The following is a 19,369-nucleotide window of genomic DNA, read 5'->3' as shown; positions in this document are numbered from 1 at the left end:
CTGCTGCTGCTGGATAGCTCACATATATTAAAAGCTTTAAATATTGAAAAACAATAGACAACTTTACATATCTATCTCAATGATATTTGTATTGTATTCTGTCATAGTCTGTCGTAGTCAGACCACACCTGGAGTTTCATATATTCTAGTATCACATTTAGAAAGAACATATATGAATTTCAGAGTATCCAGTGAATGGTAACCAAGATAATAATAATTTTAATTATATCAAACAACAATGAAAGCTATGATTTACATGGTACTTTGAGGTTTACACAATGTTTTACAAATATTATCTAATTTTGTCCTTACAAGAACACTGAGGGTTAAGTGCTAATATTATCCCAATTTTATGGAGGAAAATTAAGCAGAGGTCAAATGATTTGCCAAGAGTGACATAGGTAGCAAGTGTCTGAGGATTTGAACACAGGTCTTACTGACTTCAGGGCTAAAGTCTATCTACTATATTACTTACCTGTCTCTGGTAAAAATGTTCTGAGAATCTATTGAAGAAATTGTAAGGCAAAGACTATTCAAAAGAGAGGGGATAATGGCTATATTCAAATATTTGAAAGGCTATCAAGCAGAAGAGGTCTTAGATATATGATAAGTCCCCAAAAGATAGAATTGGAAGGAAAGGATAGAAGTGGAAGAGAAAAATTTCACTTGGATGCCAGAAAAACTTCCTATTTGTCATAACTCACCTTATGTTGCACTGACTATCTTGGGAAATACGTTTCTCTCCACTGGAAGTCTTTAGACAGAGGCTGAATGACCACTTGCTGGGCATATTTTAGTCAGGATTTCTTTCAGGTATAGGTTGAACCAGATGTTCTTGAGGTTCTTTCCAGTACTACTATTCTGGGAATCTCTGATTCTGTGAATGTAATTGAACAAATGTTGTACAAGGAAAGAACTGCAAAAGTAACACAAATGGATGCAAATGATTATTGGCCCAACCAAATCCTGAGATCTCAAGTAGGATGGGAGTGATCATTCGGGAGGGATTAATCAGAAAAGTCATAAGAAAATATTCAGACTCATGGGCAAAGCCTAATAGGTAATTACAGTATCACTTATTACTCCAGGAAACAGCTCTGAAGACTGTCAAATCAAAAGTCCCAGATATTTGCCTTATTATAATGCATGTGTCACACCTTTCACAACCAATGCTAAATTTAGAAAAAAGTTTTCACTTATGTATCTGCAGGATTGGGTAGTTGAACTGAAAATGATCCATGTTGGTCATCCATCTTAGCTTCCTATAATCCCTAAATAACATTAACATCTTAATTAAATAGTTAATGGCATACCAGTGATTTTGTCAGAATAGAGGCATCTTTAATTATATTTCTAATACTTATTAAGTGCCTTAATTTTTCAAAGTGCTCTGGCACTAATTATCTCATTATATTCTTATGAGTTATTTTCTATAATTATAAGTTATGATGTATATTGCATTAATATGTACAGATGTAAATAACATATGCACATTACACATAGTTGGAAGAAAAGAGTAGAGACAGAATCTTTACCCATGATTTTATTGATAGAGAGAATGTTAGATGAAGAATATCCTTCTCCAATGCATATCAGAACATTATTTACAATTTATAGTCTTGGAGAGTTGTCTATGTATGTATTTGTATTTTTAAGACATCCCTCTGTAACTAAGTAAAACTAACAAAATTTCTATAGAGATTTCAATAATTTTTAATCAAGTTTATGTTACTTGCAAACTAATATCTTAGTTCATGGCAAAATGTATATGGACCCAAAAATATCTATTTTCTCAAATAAAATCTGTCTGGCCTCCCTATGATTTGACATATAAGTTCTGTCCATCAAAAATACTATTTTAATACTTTAGAATACACAAACACACATACATACACAGTGTGTGTGTGTGTGCATGTGTATCCTAGGGTGATTTTTTTTCTTTTTCATAATTTGGACAGCTCCCACATGCCAGGCCACAGTTGCTATGTCTGAACTCTCAAACATGCCCTTATGACAAGCAATGCAGCAGAAATAAAATGAAAGATGACTTTGATAGGCATTCTTATCTAAGACTCAAGCCTTATGAGAATACATACCCCTGGTCAGCCGGGCAGAATTCCAAGCTCCGCTATGAGATTCTAGGCATACAATCATTTTTCACCATCTTCTTCAATGAATTGTTATAGAACACTATGGAAGAAGGACACAGTCATGTCCATATCACATATGCATCTTCTTGATGGATGTGTACCTAACCCTGAGGACTCCTTTGGTCAAATTATAACAGTACAAACCCCCTGATGATGCAAAGATAGACCAGTTGAATTAGCCCCAAACCTCCTTTTCCTACTAAATATCCCAGAAATTTCTTCATTGGCCCAGGCAGACAAGTTCTACTTAACCAATTTATGGTTAGTTAGGATCTGTCCATGGTGTCATTCCGGCAGGAAGGTGATGGTGGTGTTTTTAACTGTTCTGACCACACTGATGACATCAGTGAGGTCAACCAGATTTTGGATGAGTAGATTTCTTCTCATGAAGAGATTTTTTTTTATCATGAACTTAACAATCATTAAAAATACAAACATCTCAATATATAATGAAAAACAAAAAAAATGAGGATGGTGCATAATATGTATCCTTCATGTGAAGACAAGGTACAAAGAAGGGTGACCCACATTTTTTATTTCCCTGTCTTGATTCCAGAATGTTCCTCATATTCCAATAAAAACCCAATATAAAATATAATGCACATTTTCTTCTTTTAATACATATGTTTACTATAGGATACAAATTCTGTATCTTTCAGTGTTTCCAAGGAAACTCATATACATTAGTTATATTGAACCTATATCTGAACTTTTTCATGGAAGCAGCAGGAAGCTTGAAGGAGGAAAATGGAGAGGGCCCATTTAGCCTGCTGCTCCAAGAATCTGCCTCAATTGTGCTTGTTGCATGAGCATCAAGGCTAAGAGTTCACCTACATACATAAGGCCTTCAATTTTCAATATGCTATTGCAGCTCTGACAGACTTTGGACTTAATTTGTATTACTCATTTCAAAATGCTTTTTCACTTTATTAGCCATCTCACGATCTTTGATCACCTTGTGTCGTTTCCTCTCCCAGGCATTGCTAACCAGAGAGAAAGGTGCAAGGCTCTTTATAAAATGGTAGTCATTATTAGAACAGATTTAAATTTTAAGTACAAAACTAGCATGAAGTCCATTAAGCAAAGCATTTTTCATTTATTAGGAAGAAAAACAACTGCCCTGTCCATAATTTTATGTCATATGTCATGTTTTATACTGGACAGAATTTGAATGGTTGAGTTACAAAACCCTAAAATAAGAGATTTTTTTTTTTATTAAATGCACAGAGAATCTTAAATAAGACAGTGCTATAAATTCCCTTGTGGATAAATTCCACCACTGCTCAACACAATGTCCTTATGAGTTCAGAAGTTTCTCTTATGCTATAGTGCCATCTAATGGTCAACCACAAATTTGAATTCTAGCGGTCTTTTTCCTGATGTTATCATCTTAAATTTTGATGTAAATATGGTTGATTATTTTAAAAATGTATTTACTTTAAAATAGTTTTCTGAAATATTGTTAGTATTTATAATTTATTTTTAAATTGTTAGAGAGCTACCTAAGGAAAAAGAATAATTCTTAGCCATTTTTCCTCAGAATCTCAACATTGAAAAACTTGTCTATTTCATCCCATCAACAAATGTTTTCAAGAGCTTACTGTGTGAGAATCTCTGTACTAATATGATGCAGGGGATATAAAGTCAAGAGTGAAACAGTCCACAAAATCAAGAAACTTACATTGTAATGGTGAAAATAACGTAAACATGGCTAAGTGAATGTTAAATAAATTCAAGTATTGGGGGTGTGCTAGAAGCTAGAGGGGTCAAGAAATGCTTCATAGAAGAGAAGGTAATGCCTGATATGAACCTTGAAAGAAACTAGGAATGTTAAGAGTAGATGAGGAGGGAGAACATCCCCAGCCTCAAATTAAAAGGTGTACCCGAACAGGAATCGTCTCTATAACATATTTACCAAGAAGCCATCCAGCCTTTATTGGATGACCTCCAGTGAGAAAGAGTTCACTACGTACTATGGCAGTTCAGTACACGTGTCAGCTCTAATTATTAGAGTTTTGTTTTACTTTTTTTTGGTTCTGGATTTTACACCAAACTTAAATCTGTACCTTTACTGCTTCCTCTGGATTTTTCAAGATTTATCCTCTGGGGCAAGCAAATCAAAACTAATCTCTTTTCTATGTGACAAGTTTTCAAGTGCTTGAAGATGAGTACCATGATTTCTCTCCAAGCTAAGCATTTTCAGTTCCTTCAACTGATCTCCATTCAGCATGATGTTAAGAGCCTTCATCATGCTGGTTCATGCCCTTTGAATTTTTCCACTTTGCTGAATTAGTGTCTTTCATCAATTTGGGGGACAAGAATTGAGCATCATACCATAAGTATTGTATATCCAGGTGGAAATACAGCAGGACTGTCACCATTGTAGTTCCAAATATTTTGTCTTTCCTGATGAAGCCTAAGATAGTAGTAGATTTTTAGTTGATATATGACTCAGTTGATCCATAGTATACTTTCAGTCCAGTAAAAATGCAAGATCTCCTTCAGATCAATAAACAAACTGGCAAGTATGTATTAAGAATTTACTGGATGCCAAGCATTATACTAGAATCTAGAGATATAAGTACAAAGAATTAACCAATCCCTTCTCTCAATGAGTTTATATCCTGCTGATTAATTGCTTTTTAACCATATCTCCCCCTACTTTGTACTTTGAAAGTTGATTGCTTTTTCAACCCAAATAAGGTATTCCATTTATTCCTATTACATGTAATTATATTAGATTTAATTCAGTGTTCTTATCTGTTGATATCTTTATAGATCTTGACCTACTCTTTAAATATGCCAACTAGCTTACTCAGCTTTGTGCTATCTGAATGTTTAATGAAAATGCCATCTCTGCCTTTATTCAGTCATTTACCCAAAGAAATGTAAATATGACCAGGTGAACCACGATTTGCTGGGATCACTTCATTAGAACCCTCCTTCCAAGTTGACATCGAGCCATTCATTTGGATATGGCAATTCAACCAATTCTAAATGGCCCAAACTATGTTATCACTTAGGGGCAGCTAAATGGAATGGCGGTTAGAGTGCTAGGCCTGGAGTCAGGAAGACTTATTGTCCTGAGTTCAAATCTAGGCTCAGACACTTACTACCTGTGTGACCCTGGGCAAGTCACTTAACCTTGTTTACCTCAGTTTCCTCATCCAGAAAATATGCTGGAGAAAGAAATGACAAACTACTCCAGTACCTTTGCCAAGAGAAAACCTCAAATGCCAAGGGTCAGATACAGTTGAAACAACTGAATGATGCTATCACTTATACCACAATTTTCCATCTATTACATAAGAAGAGCATCTGAGATTTTGTCAAATGATTAAATAAAATTTAGGAAAAGTCAAGCTACAGAATTGAATATCCTTAGATTTTTGGGAAAATGTTTTTGTCTAAGTCCTAGTGGTTTTATTGCCAAGTTTTGAGTATATTTAATACACTGCTGATTCTATCTCATGAGAAAAAATAAATTGAATACATTATATATTTGATACTATTAGATTGGAAGTTGACATGGCATTGTTTTTAAAAATCTCCTTTAAGAGTCAGAAAGATGTGGGTTCAAGTCCTCCATCTGTTGTATACCTTTGGGATCAAGAGCCTATTGCCTAATTCCTCAGTGCCCTGATGCAGCTCTTTAGGACTAGAAATTGCAGATAAGTTGCCCATTTCCATAGTGAGTTGTCACAATGGGATTTCACTACAATGATGAAAGCACACACATGTACACACAATATGTTTGCATGTAAACACATAATATGTATTGCCTGTGGGTTTATACAAATTAACATGTATCTGTACATATGTGGACATACTCTAGAAAACTATGATTCACAGATCAAGAGCCTCTCTGTCTTATTAGAGGTAATTCCTCAATAGGCGCCCCCTGCATTGTCAAAATTAGGGGTCATAGATTTACACACATGCATATGAATACATTTAGCCACTTATATACACTTTCTGCCAATTCTTCCACCAAATCCACATCGAAAGCTGCATTATTTCAACATAATGTAGTGGATTTTCAAGGGCTTTATCAGAGTAACATAAGCTCTGATCTACCAAGCTTAAAGGGTTTTGAAATGTGCCTGGTATTGGATTGTCTTCTGAGATCAACCTGGCTAAAATTCAGAGACTCGTCAGCAGATTAGCTTCAGAATAAAGAATCACTTGGTCATAACAACTCAAACACCTACTGAGCCATGTATGTACTGTGGTCCACATAAGTAGAGGGAATACAGAGTCTGATGGGATCACTTCTCCTTTCAAAGTATTAAAGATTGATGTAACAAAGTGTGGAAGAAACTTGTTGATCAGTCAGTTGTCACATTTTCCTTCTTTTATTCTTTAAAGCCTATCCTTGTTCAGTGCCAGACATGTACAGTGAAGCTACTTTGTAACTTATTTACTTCTGAAATGACTTTTCCATATAGTCAGTTAATACTTATAAAACCAAAAAACAACTATAGAAAATTTCACATGTGGTATAATTATAAAATTGACTATTGGGTATATAGTTAAACTAGATAGAATTTAAAATTCACATACGATTTAAAATTACATGAATATGAAAAATACAAAATGACACTGAGTCTTCTGTGGCTCTTTTCTACTTCTTCTGGATCTCTTATCAGAAAGGTGGACAAGTTGGGGTGGGGGGAGAATGAAGCTGCCCCCAAATCTCACTTTTTATTGTCCATAAAGGCCAAATTAGTTTTTGGTACTCAAAGTGTGAGATCCTTATATAGTAACCATTAACTAGGCACTGAATCAGAATAGTCTTAATAGTCTTGCTATAAATACTAACAGACAACCACAAGAAATTGCAGATAAATGGAAAGGGTACTCACCATATTTTCTTGAATGAGGAAATAAAGGCAACCATAGAGTTGACTTTCTCTTGTTTAGAAAGGCAACCAGAAGTATCACCTTATGGGATACTCCATGATTTCACACTGCAGGACGCGTGCAAAACATTTGTATATATGAAAAGTCAAATTTTTTAAACCTACATTGAAATAAGTGTAACTTCTATGCAAAAATCTCACACAGAATGAGACAGTCAAAATCTACAGAGAACTGAAGTGCCTGCCAAGTTAATCAGTGCTTACCTTTTACCCCTTGCTGATTTCAATGCGAAGGTGGGAGTAAGGGACAATGATGAAAAATAAGTTGCAGTCTGATCTAAGGTCGGCTTTCTTGTCTCCTTTATCAAATATTCCCTTCAGGCTTACATTTTTTTTAATCCTGCTCATCCTTTTCTCGCATCTTCAGATAATGTTGAACTCTGCCATTTTCATAGCTGAAAAATGAAGCCTCTTTGACATCTCCCAGAGCTGGTTCAGTTTCTTGTTTCAGAACCCCTATAAGGAAGGCCAAAGGATTGTAGACTACCAAATTTTGTAGGCAATTTTAGGCTATTCTTGAAGAGGACATGGTGAGCTCAGAAGCAGAACAAAGAGAAAGGGACAATGTGAAGAGGAGAAGTTAAATGGGAAATAAGCAGTTACCAATATGGCTGACATTTCTGCATCCGCTGTCTGTGCACAAAGACAAAAATCAAATCCAAATTGGATGATAGCATACAAGTGAGAAGATAATGCATATAATTAAAATAACCCCACCTTTTTATTAGTATTTCAGCAACTTAAAGTATTGGAAAATGGAAAATGTACAAATACCAGACCAGAAACAACTATGGATTTCCTAAGAAAAGGTAATAAAAGTAAATTAGTCTCCATCAAGAGGCTGAGAGAGAAACACCCTTAGTTAGGATATATCTGATCCCCTTGCCAAGCAGCAAGATATGGCAAATACCACTACTAGTTCTGTATCCCAAAGAGATCATAAAAAAGGAAAAAGTAGCCACAAATATGAAAATATTTATAGCACCTCTTTCTGTGGTGGCTGAGAACTGGAAATTGAGGGGCTGCCCATCCATTGAGGAATGGCTGAACAAATTTTGGTATGTGATTATGATGGAATACTATTGTGGTATAAAAAATGATGAGCAGGTGCATTTCAGAAAAAATAAACCTGGAAAGGTTCACATGAATTGATGCTGAGTGAAGCAAGCAGAACTAGGAGAACATTGGACACAGCAATAGCCACAGTGTGCGATGACTAACTGTGGTAGACTTAGCTCCGCTCTGTGATGCAATGATCAAAGTCAATTCCAAAAGACTCCATGATGGAAAATGCTATCCACATCCAGGGAAAGAGCTGTGGAGTCTGAATGCAGATGGAAGCAGACTATTTCCTCTTTTTTTCCTTCTGTATTTTCTTTCTCATGGTTTTTCCCTCTTGTTCTGATTCTTCTTTCAAAGCATGACTAATGTGGAAAGATGTTTCATATGATTGTACATGCATAGCTTATATCAGATTGCATGCTATCGTAGGGACGGGAAGGGGAGGAAGAGCGAAAATTTAGGACTCAAAGTTTTATAAAAAGTGAATGTTGAAAACTAAAAATTAATTAATTGATTAAAAAAAAGAAAGATGTAGCAAGCGAGTCATCAGCAAAGTATTTATAGCATTACTACTATATACCAAGTACTGTCCTTAGCAGGGGAGATTCAAAGAAGGCAAAAAGAACACCGGTCTCGAGAAGCCAGATGGTGCAGCAGATAGAGTACTGGGCCTGGAGTCAGGAAGACCTGAATTCAAATCTGGCCTCAGATTCTTACTAGCTAGCTGCGTGACTCTGAGCAAGTCACTTAACCGCTACTGGCCACTGTTTTCTCATCTTTAAGACAGGGGTAATAATAGCACCTACGTCTCAGGATTGTTGTGAGGTTTAAATGGAATAATAATTGAAAACACTTAGCACAGTGCCTGGCATGTTTTATTGCTGTTCATCATATCCAATTCAGCATGACCCCATAAACTTTGTCCATGGTGTTTTCTTGGCAAAGATACAAGAGTGGTTTGCCATTTGCTTTTCCAGAGTGTCCCCATTTTACAGATGATAAACTGATGGAAATAGGGGTTAAGTGACTTGTCCAGGGTAATATAACTAGAAAGTATCTTAGGCTAGATTTAAACTCAGATCTTCCTGACTCCAGGCCTAGTGCTCTGTCTGCTGCACCATTTAGTTGACTTTGCCTGGCATATAGTTAATATTATTTAAATATTAGTTATTATTGCTACCATTATTAAGCTCATACTCCAGTGGAGGAGACAACAAGCAAACAACTATGGACGAGATATACACAGTGTGAATAATTTGGAAAGGTAAAATCAGAAGGAAAGAATGAGGTGCAGGGAGAGGAGTGGGAAAGGCCTCCTGCAGAAGATGGGATTTGAGATGAGACTACATGGAAGTTTGGAGCTGGAAATGAAGAGGGAGAAGCTCAAGGACTAGCAGACCTCCCATGTAAACGCACAGGCCCTTAAGATGAAGTGTGGTATGTGAAGAACAGCAGTAGCGTAGTGTCACTAGATCACAGAGTGTGTGGAGGGGAATAATCAGAACACTGGGAAGGGAGGGAAAGCCCACCTCAGGAAGAGCTCTAAAACAGAGGCTTTTATGTTTGCTCCTAGAGGCAATAGGTAGCTAGGTGACACAATAGATAATAGAGGAAAATAGAGCCCGAGCCTGGAGTGAGGGACACCTGAGGTTAAATTTGGCCCTAGGCAACCCTTGTCTGCCTCAGTTTCCTTAACTGTAAAATGGAGATAAAAATAACCTCTACCTTTTTGGTTGTTGGGAGGCCTCATAAAGCATTTAGCTCAGTGCCCAGAAGATAGTAGGTAATGTCTATTACCCCCTCCTCTCTCCTCTCCAGTAGAGACCCACTGGAGTTTATCAAGGGAGGGAGGGTGAATGGCTAGACCTACACTTTAGGGAAATCACTTTTTCAGCTGAGTGGAGGAGTGACTTTAAGAAGAGAAAGCAATTAGAAAGCTATTGCAACAGTCCAGAGGAAGCATGACAGAGCCTAGAACAGAGAGACAGCTACGTGAGCAGAGAGGAGACAGAGACAATAGATACTGTTTTGGTAGAAATAACAAGACATTGCAACAGATTGCTTATCCAAGGTAAGTGTGAGTGAGAAGTCCAATAAAACACCTAGGGTGGAAGCCTGGGTGACTGGAAGGAGTGTTGGTGCTTTTGATAGAATTAGGCTAGTCAGTTATCCAAGGGCATTGTGGGATAAAACTCACTGGATAGCAAGTGAATGAACACTGGGAAAGCACATCCATGACTTTTGTGTCAAGGTCCTTCTTTTTGCCAATGATAGAGGAGTTTCTACACTGGAACTCTAACAGCACTATTTCAGATTGCTCTATAGGAAGAAATGGAAACAGCACAAAGGAGAATGAGGATGAGAAGAGCAGATGGACCAAGCCCTGGTGGGGAGGGTCACCATATTGAGAGCATTGAACGTCCAGTACTGAACACATACGAAAGGTGATATCAAATGCTTAGAAAAAATAGTTATTTTATTTCATTATTATTTTGGCTGGCCTTGATGAGTATCTGTATGATCTTTTTTTTTTTGTTTTGTTAGTAATAAATTTATGAGAGGCAGTGGCAGAGGGACAGAGTGAGTAGCAGAGTAGATAGAAGGATGGTCTTAGAGTCAGAAGCCTGGGTTTCAGTCTCGTTTCTAACATACAGTTCTAGGGTGACCCTGGACAAGTCACTTAAGCTCTTAGTTCCCTCAGACAACTCTCTAAGGCCAGAAGCTGCAGAAACATTGCCAATAATAGAGGGGATTTCCTACTCAGGAATTCTCCAGACTTAGGAAGGCACAAATCCTGTGAGCAGTTGGATGAAAGACCCAGAGATAGCTAGTCCATCAAAATAGATAAATGAGAGAGAGAGAGACAGCCAGCCAGACATAGAAAGACAGGCAGATATTTCAGATGGACATTGATATACAAATATCAGTGAACATTTCAGATATCCCAAATTGAATATGGGTAACAAAGTAGGTATTTCAATCAAGCAAGCAATAAATCAATATTTATTACTTGTTTTCTATGTTCCAACTACTGTACTAAGCACTGGGAAGAACAAAGACAAAAGTGAAATGGTCCACACTTATATTCTAATGGGAGGGATATCACTTAGACACACATGTGTATGTATATATACATGTATATACACACATACAGAATGTAATATATACAGGAAATCGATATAAGATAATTAATTGGGAGAGAAATTGTGCTAACAGCTGGAGCACCAGGAAAGGTTTCCAACAAAAATATGGGTTTGCCCTGAATCCTGAAGGGAACCAGGTATCTGAAAAGGCAGAAGGAAAAAAGGAAAGAGTGCATTTCAGGCATAGGGGGCAATCGGTGTAAACACGTGTGTGAAAAAGCAAGTAAGCCTTTGTGGCTCGGGTGGGGGGAAGTAGCATATAAGAAAACAGGAAAGATAGGAAGGAGACAGGTTGTTAAGAAGTTTGTTCAGATTGTATCACGTTTCTAATGATCCTAAGCTTCTCCCTGAGACAAAGGCCTATCTCTTTAATGACAATATTCTTTCAATATAATGAAGCATTATGATCACAGATCCATTAGAGTAAATAATAATTTAAATAAGTGCCGCTAATCTGCATTCTTAGCACCATACCAGAACACATTGTTAATATGGGATGTTAGAGCTGAAGGCAGTGCCATATGACAAATGGAGCTCCCTATTCCTTGCCCCTAATTCTTGATGTGGATTCTGTTCTGGAGCCTCTTGCATCCCCAGGGCCTTGACATGAAAGTGAAATGGGAAAGGTAAATTTCTGTAATTATTCCAGAAAATTCATTCTCAGCCTCGACCAGCCCCAAAGAATCAGCAGAGTCCTAGTGCCTGGGTTGCTTTTAGGACAGTGATTGCAGTGCACTCTAATGATCTATCCTTCTATTTAACACGAGTTGCATAGAACCTAAGAAGTTTGCAATTGCTGAATGTCAGTATGGTATGGAGAAAGGAAAACCTGACACCTCTAGTGACAAATAACCTTTGGTTTCAGGATAAGAAAGGTTTGGGAAAAGTTCAGTATAATTTTTTGAGTGGAAAAGGGTTGACAGCAATTAAGGTCAAATGCAAATTGCCCAATCCTATCCCATTTTATGGGGCAAGAGAATTTTCAGATTTGTCCCATAGTCTGAGATGATGGAAAGACTATTGCATAGTTTCAGATCTCTTAAAGGAGCATTCCATGTTTGGTTATGCTACATAAAATTTCTTGGTGAGTTAGAATTGAGCACTTTAGGTCTGTTAGGACCTAGCTTAAGTACTAAAGTAAGACAAAAAAAGGCCTACGTAATGGTCAATTCCAAATCTCAGTTACCTCTGGCTAATAGGAGATAATATCAATGTGGGTAATTAGAGAGGAAGAAATCACACATAAGGATCTTGAGATCATGGTGTGATAGATTTAGAGCTGGAAGAGAGCAAAGAAGTTGCTGAGTCTCACCCCATAATTTTCACAATGAGGAAACTGTAGGAAGACCTTTAAAAGCCAGAAAATTTCGCCGATTTTCACTGGATGGCACAATTTGCAAGTGTATGAGAAGTAATTCAGACACAGTAGGTCTTGCTTACTCAGAGTCCAACACTTTATTTCATTACAGCACACTACTTTTCAGTGTTGGAGCTCAGTATGTGGAAGTAGTTGTCATTTGGAGAATGTGGGAATCTACACTCACCTCCAAACCTGAAACCATATATCAATGTATAATGCAAATCAACGTGTATGTCAAGACAAAAGGGACACTGATATCCATGTATCCATGTCTACCCACTCTTAGGAATCATTTGACAGCATTTACTTTTATCTAAACATATATTAATATGTTTATGTCTATAAAGATATTTTATTCAGCCTGTATTTCTTTCTTATGATATTACACCTCCACTAATTCTAGTTGTAAAAACTTTTACTCAGAAATTCTTTGGACAAAGTTTTTACTGTGTGGTACGTCATATACTTTCACTCCTTTATTGAATTCAACCAAAATTCCCTAACTACTCCCCATGTGGAAGACTCAGTGCTGGATACCAAAGAAACATTTGTTTAAATGACAGTGTACTTGCCCTCCAAGGGCTTATAGAATATATGGTACTGATTTTTCTTTCTTTATTTTTAATATTGAAGGTTCCTAGATGGGAAACTGCTAGATATCAATAAAGATTTCCAGCCATATTACGGTGAAGGAGGACGGATTTTGGAAATCCGCACACCTGATGCAGTGGCATTGGTTAAGAAACATGGGCAGTCTTTTGGCTATACTGAAGGAGCACTGCTTGCACTAGCCATGATCATCATCCTCTGCTGTATTCCTGCCATCTTGGTCGTGTTGGTCAGCTACAGACAGTAAGTATAGGTCAAACTGTAAACATTGATGGGTCTTTAAGTAATCGTTATCCAGTACTTTGGAAAGTCTATCAAAATATCATTTAGGGGATAAGCAAAGTTATAGAAGCCTTACTAAAGAAAAAAGTGTGTTCAAGTACTTGAAAAATTGATTTATGAAATCAATTGGTCAGAAAACATTTCTTAAGCTCTTACATACTCTAGGCTTTGTGATAAGTAATGAGAATTCAAAGAGTCCCTACCCTGAAAGTATTTTCATTCTAACTGGGAGACAATATGTGGAAGAATAATTGGATTATTCTGTTTGGTCCTAGAGAATAAGATGAAGAATAGGAAACAAAAGTTGGTAAAATGACAAATTTAGGTTTAATATTAAGAAAACACTTTTTTACAATGAGAAGTATCCTGAGAAGAGATAGATAACCTTTAGAATCTTTGGAATTCATGAGATCATAACTTTAGAATAGAAAAAGAACTAGAGTTCATTGTTTTTACAAATGAGGAAATTGAGACCTTGTATAGAATTGAAATTTAGATCAAGGATCTCTGACTCCCAATCTAATGTACTTTCTACTATAGCAGGCCAGTGGGTTTCACCTCACATGTGGTCTTCTATCAAATATTGGTTATCTCATTGTTGGGTAGGTCATAAAAGGGATTGTTATTCAGGTATGAGATAGCTTCTAGCATCCTTCCAACTCGAAATTTCTGTAACCTATGTCCTTAAAGATCCCTACATTCAATTTGATCCCATCCCAAAAGTTTCTGTCTTTCACAACTATTAGAAATGTCATCTTCTCTCCTACAGGACTTCCACACAAAAAAGAGAGCGTGAGACTAGTGTCTAGGCTATATGTTGGCAAAAGATTCAAAAGGTACCCATGGAGATAAATGATCACAGTGAGAAGACTAACTGGGAGCTTCAAGGGAATGGATGGTCCAGCCTGCTGCTGAATCAGTCAGGGAAGGACAAGTTGAAAATGCTGCTAGCCCTCTTCAAATAGAGAGGCAACAGTCACATTGTACTGTACCCTCATCTTGCCACATCTAGAATGGCATTATAACTCCAATGTGCTGATGTTCCTTGGAACATTAATATAATTCTCTGACAAGCCCAGAATATACAAAATTTGCTCTGTCATTGGGCTAGATTACAGAACTTTAAAGCTTCCAAAAGATTTTCTTCATTATCACATCGTAAAGTAATCAATGCCTATATACAGTGTAAATATATCTCTTTTGCAGAAGACCCAGAGACTCAGAGAGATAAAGTCACTCACATGTGATGTCACAATTAGTAAGTGTTGGAGCCAGGATTCAAAACCAATGCACTGTAACAGCAAGCACCCTGGCACACCCAGGATGGCCTGCTAGCACAGGTCCTTTGATCTGCTTTCCTAAAGGAAGGCAACTTTTAAAGGGGTCAACAATCTTACTTTAGTTACAGATAAGTAGAAAATACAGAGATTCAACAGACAGGGCTCCAGCTGTCTGAACAAAGTAATACAACCACCTACATATCTACTGGATTGGGGGAGCACAAACATTTGAGTAGTCGGGGGGCTCTTAACAAATGATTACTCAGAGTCTCATCCAGGGAATCAAAATGTCCTTCTCATGAGCAAGCCTCCAAAGCAAAATCTCACCTCAGAATATATACACATTTTTGGCTAATAGGGTCAGAGACAGAAGGCATCACAACCCTCCTGATTCAGTGCCTAATTAGCTTATTACCAAAAGTTGTGAAAATCTTCCTACAAGCAAGCCTCCCTGTAAGCAAACCTCCCCCTAAGCAAACTGCGCCTTAGGCAAGTTCCTCCCCCAATTGGCTCTGTATGACTCAGGATGTATAACAGCTGGGCCAGAGCTCAAAGCAGTAAGACATCCATGATTGAAATGCCTGCATACCTTTAGACCTGGGAACACAGTCCCTGTTCCAGGAAAAAAAAGGGGGACATGTGGTCACGTAAGCCTATTAATGGATGGGGAAGATCTTATATTGCATTAACCTTACATGCACCTAACTCCAAATCAAGCTTACCCTGACACCAAACTGCCTCCTATGTACAAGTGCTTTGAGACAGGAGGATGTCATTTCAAATCCTGCAGCAGACAATTACTTTGGACTTAACATCTCTCAGGATCAGTTTGTTCCTCTCCAAAATGAGGACAATAATAGTGCCTTCCTCACAGAATCATTATGAGAAGGAAATGCGATTATATATCTGAAGCCTTATGAAAACTTGAAAGAATTCTATAAATGTTAGCTCTTATTGTTGGCTATTATTATCATGAGGAAGAGGCAAATAGATTTTAAACTCCTATAAAGCTGGTTCAAAGTCTGCCTCCTGGATTCCTTGGCTTCTAGATACTGCAGAAAGAAATCCTTGGCTAGAAGCTGCAGCTGCAGCTTAGCCCTTACATTATTCTTCAACACAGGATGTTTGCAATTGATCACCAGGGGTCCTCCTCATGAGATCTGGTTTATGTATTCAGTCAGTGAGTGTGTACTTACTACTGCAGACTGTCAGCATGGGAGAAACAGGCCCTTGACTTCATTATTTCCTCAAGAGGAAGGTAGGGAGCATCATGACACATGACCTAGGAAAAATGAATAGTTCTTCTTTTTTAATATTTTCATATAATTGACAGTTTTAAATACAAAGCATAGAAATGGTTATTCATTGTTGGGGGAAAGAGGGAGTGGGAAAGAGTGAAAGAAGAAATTCCTCTTCTTTACAAGAACTGTTTATATTAATTGATAGTGTACAAGAAGAATCTTAAAAGACATGAAGGAAGAGAACATTTTGAACCAGGAAGGCACTAAAGAGCATTGAGTCCACCTCCCTCTCTTTCCTGGAAAGAATATTGAAGTCCAGAGAGAGAGAAAGGGCTTGACCTTTTGCTCTGAGAGCCAAGAAAATAAATTAATGGCAAGAGGTTATGATAGCTATCCAAAAACAAAATGTTGAACTATTAATAGAGGAAGAAGGGTTCCAGGGTCTTTGGGATGGCAGAAAGAGAAAGAGGACAAGCCAAAACCCTATTGCTTCAGCAGTCATCTAAATTAAGGGATTTCACTTAAAGACAGGACTTGGAAGTACCTTAGAGATTATCTGGTCAACACCCTTCATTTTGTTGAAAGATAAATGGAAGCCATAGAGACCCATAAGATCCCATGATCCTGGCTTAGATGTAGAGCTGAAAAAAATTTCAGAGTTCATCTAGTCCATCCTCCTCATGGTACAGGATGAGGGATGGAAGCACAGAGAGGTTGTTTGAGTCTCCCAAGTAAGTAAGAGGAATTAGATGCAGTGTACTTTCTAGCGTACCACAAGGCCTATCATGACTTGCCCAAAGTCACACATGATTTACTGGCAGAACCAAGACTAAAACCCAGCTCTTCTGGTAATCCAATTCTCTGCTCCCACTAAACCAGCCTGACTTACAAATCCTCAGTATGAGAAACTTACAACAAACAAACAAAATTTCTGGGGAAACTTAGATGAAATATTTATGACATAGGGGGAATGTGTTTTTAAATGGTGATCTCTGTTGCAACATATTGAAAATTGGGCATTGGATAAAGTGTTAGAAAATGACTCCAAACAAAACATGGGCATGGGCATTTGTTGATTCCAATGTTGCTTTGCATTAAGATGATACAATAAACTTTAATAACCAAAAATACAGATTAAAATCTGAAATTTAGCTTCAATTTTAATGGATTCTCTATTATTTAATGAGTTCACTAAAAATCTAGCCTACGTAAAAGTCCAATTGGCCAATTCACTCATAAATCTTTGGGTCATCTCCACTACACCTAATTTTTAAATTGTCTCTTTTGCATTGCAAACTTCTTTCTTTTTTCCATTGGTCTCTCATCTAAAGTAACCCTATTTTTTCCTACTCCTAATAAAGGTGCCCCCTCCAAAGGCTTCTTGGCATACTCTGCAATGATCACTGCTGAATAAAGCAAGATGTCACACTAAAAGCTCATAAAATGGAATAATTAAGTCTTGCTTGATATTTAAACATTTGTGTATGTGCTCTGTGGTAGATGAATTCTTCAATGCTTTCTAGCTCAGTGATCAGCTTAACACCCTATGAATTAATTTTACTTACTGCATTTTAAAGAATAACAGTTAAACAAAATTAGTTTTTCATTGCCTACCATCCAGTGGAAAATTCTAATAGTTAAAAATCTCACTTCAGTGCCTACACATACAGCTTGTAAATAAGCCTAGAAAGTATAGTTATTCTTTTCTATTAATAAGGGCATTTGAAATTCACTGTGTAGGACAAACCAAGAAACCAATTATGAAAAAGGATCATGAATTCATTAACCAATGGTGGCACCTTCCTTTTCAAACTTCAGCTTCAAAGTGAAGCCCAGAATATAATCATGTCTTGCCATGCAGCTTGGCTCCTTTCTTATTCTTCAGGTCAGTTGAACCAAGAAGCCAATTAGGAAGATTAGGTCATCTTTAATATCCTGTTTCATGATCAGAGTTCTCGCCAATACAGCCATGTTCTAATCCATTTTATTCTGATTCTGCTTAGCCTCTACTTTCATTGTGTTTTTTTAAAGCTTTTTTAGAAGGAGGGTTTTTAATAGCTGTTTCTAATATTTTTAGAGCAATGATATAAAAGAAATTCATTTAAAAATGAGAGGTTTTAAGACTTAATATTTCACCATGATCAATACGATAAAGATGCTAAGATTTAAAGTAAATGTTGAGAGTCATATAACAAATGCAATCTATCTAATCTTTCATTTTCTTTTCTTCCTCCCTCCTACTCTTTACTTCATCAAACAGGTTTAAAGTGTAAGTATCCTGTCATCTTACATGTAACATGATGGTTTATCAAATGTAAAATGAAGATGAGGTTAACATTTATATCCATACCAATAGCCACATCAGCATCAGGTATTTTGGAGAGGGAGGGAGGGAAGGAGGAAGGGAGGGAGGGAGGGAGAGAGAGAGGGAGAGAGAGAGAGAGAGAGAGAGAGAGAGAGAGAGAGAGAGAGAGAGAGAGAGAGAGAGAGAGAGAATATATATGTGTGTGGTGGGGGTGCGGATTGTGCTGGATTACACATGACTCATTTTCTCTTCTATGCATTTTGAATCGGTCTGTACCTTCACAGTGCCTATTATCATAGTGGAATACGGGAAAGTGGGAAAGTGCTGTTTCTCATACTGCTTTGTCTCTGACTCTGATACTTGTATATAAGCACAGCATCAATAAACAAACCAAGTAAACAAACAGTAGCCCTCACAGTGGACTGTCAAAACATAGACAAAGATCAGGAATCAAATGATGCACTTCTAATTCACAGCAGGTCTGCAAATCTTAGTCTTAATACCTTCTGAAATTTAATAAGTGATCACCCCTTTATAGTGCTTTAATATTTCAAAACTCTTCCTTCGCAACAATCTTGTGAGGTAGCTATTGAAAGCATTATTATTCCCATTTTATATATAAACAAACTGAGACTCAAGGAGATTGAGTCACTTGCTATGGTCATAGCGCTGGAAAGCGGGAGACTCCTGAGACCTCAGAGTCCATCTGAAGTCTTTTGAACCTCATGCCAGCACCCTCCCCCTTCACTGTTTATCACTGTGCTTTTCTACCATCTCCCTTTCCTTAATCCTTTTGTCATTTGGTTAGTAGTCTAGAAATTATTTTGAAACCACAGGATATCTGGAGAGTTAAAATAACCCCATGGTAGGCTATTTTCAATATAAATTATCACATCTTTTCTCATATGATAATTATTCTATTTATTGTAAATATTTTTCCTGAAAGTCTAATTCCTTCCATGTTAGTGATAGAAGTTAAACTATTCATAATCTCTTTAAGAAATTTAAAAAACCC

At 37.1% G+C, this 19,369-nt stretch overlaps 1 protein-coding gene across 1 annotated transcript in view; it reads left to right on the top strand.

Annotated features, from left to right (window-relative positions):
* PCDH15 (protocadherin related 15) overlaps nt 1–19,369 on the top strand; it is a 1,035,697-nt gene that overhangs the window by 987,381 nt on the left and 28,947 nt on the right. The window contains exons 29-30 of the mRNA XM_036735025.1: nt 13,271–13,489; nt 18,310–18,318. Of these exons, the coding sequence (XP_036590920.1) occupies nt 13,271–13,489; nt 18,310–18,318 (228 nt within the window). The remainder of the gene's footprint in view (nt 1–13,270; nt 13,490–18,309; nt 18,319–19,369) is intronic.

This window comes from Trichosurus vulpecula, chromosome 8, assembly GCF_011100635.1.
Source record: "Trichosurus vulpecula isolate mTriVul1 chromosome 8, mTriVul1.pri, whole genome shotgun sequence".
In the NCBI taxonomy this organism is placed as follows: domain Eukaryota; kingdom Metazoa; phylum Chordata; class Mammalia; order Diprotodontia; family Phalangeridae; genus Trichosurus; species Trichosurus vulpecula.
This window is presented reverse-complemented; position numbering and strand designations above follow the sequence as displayed.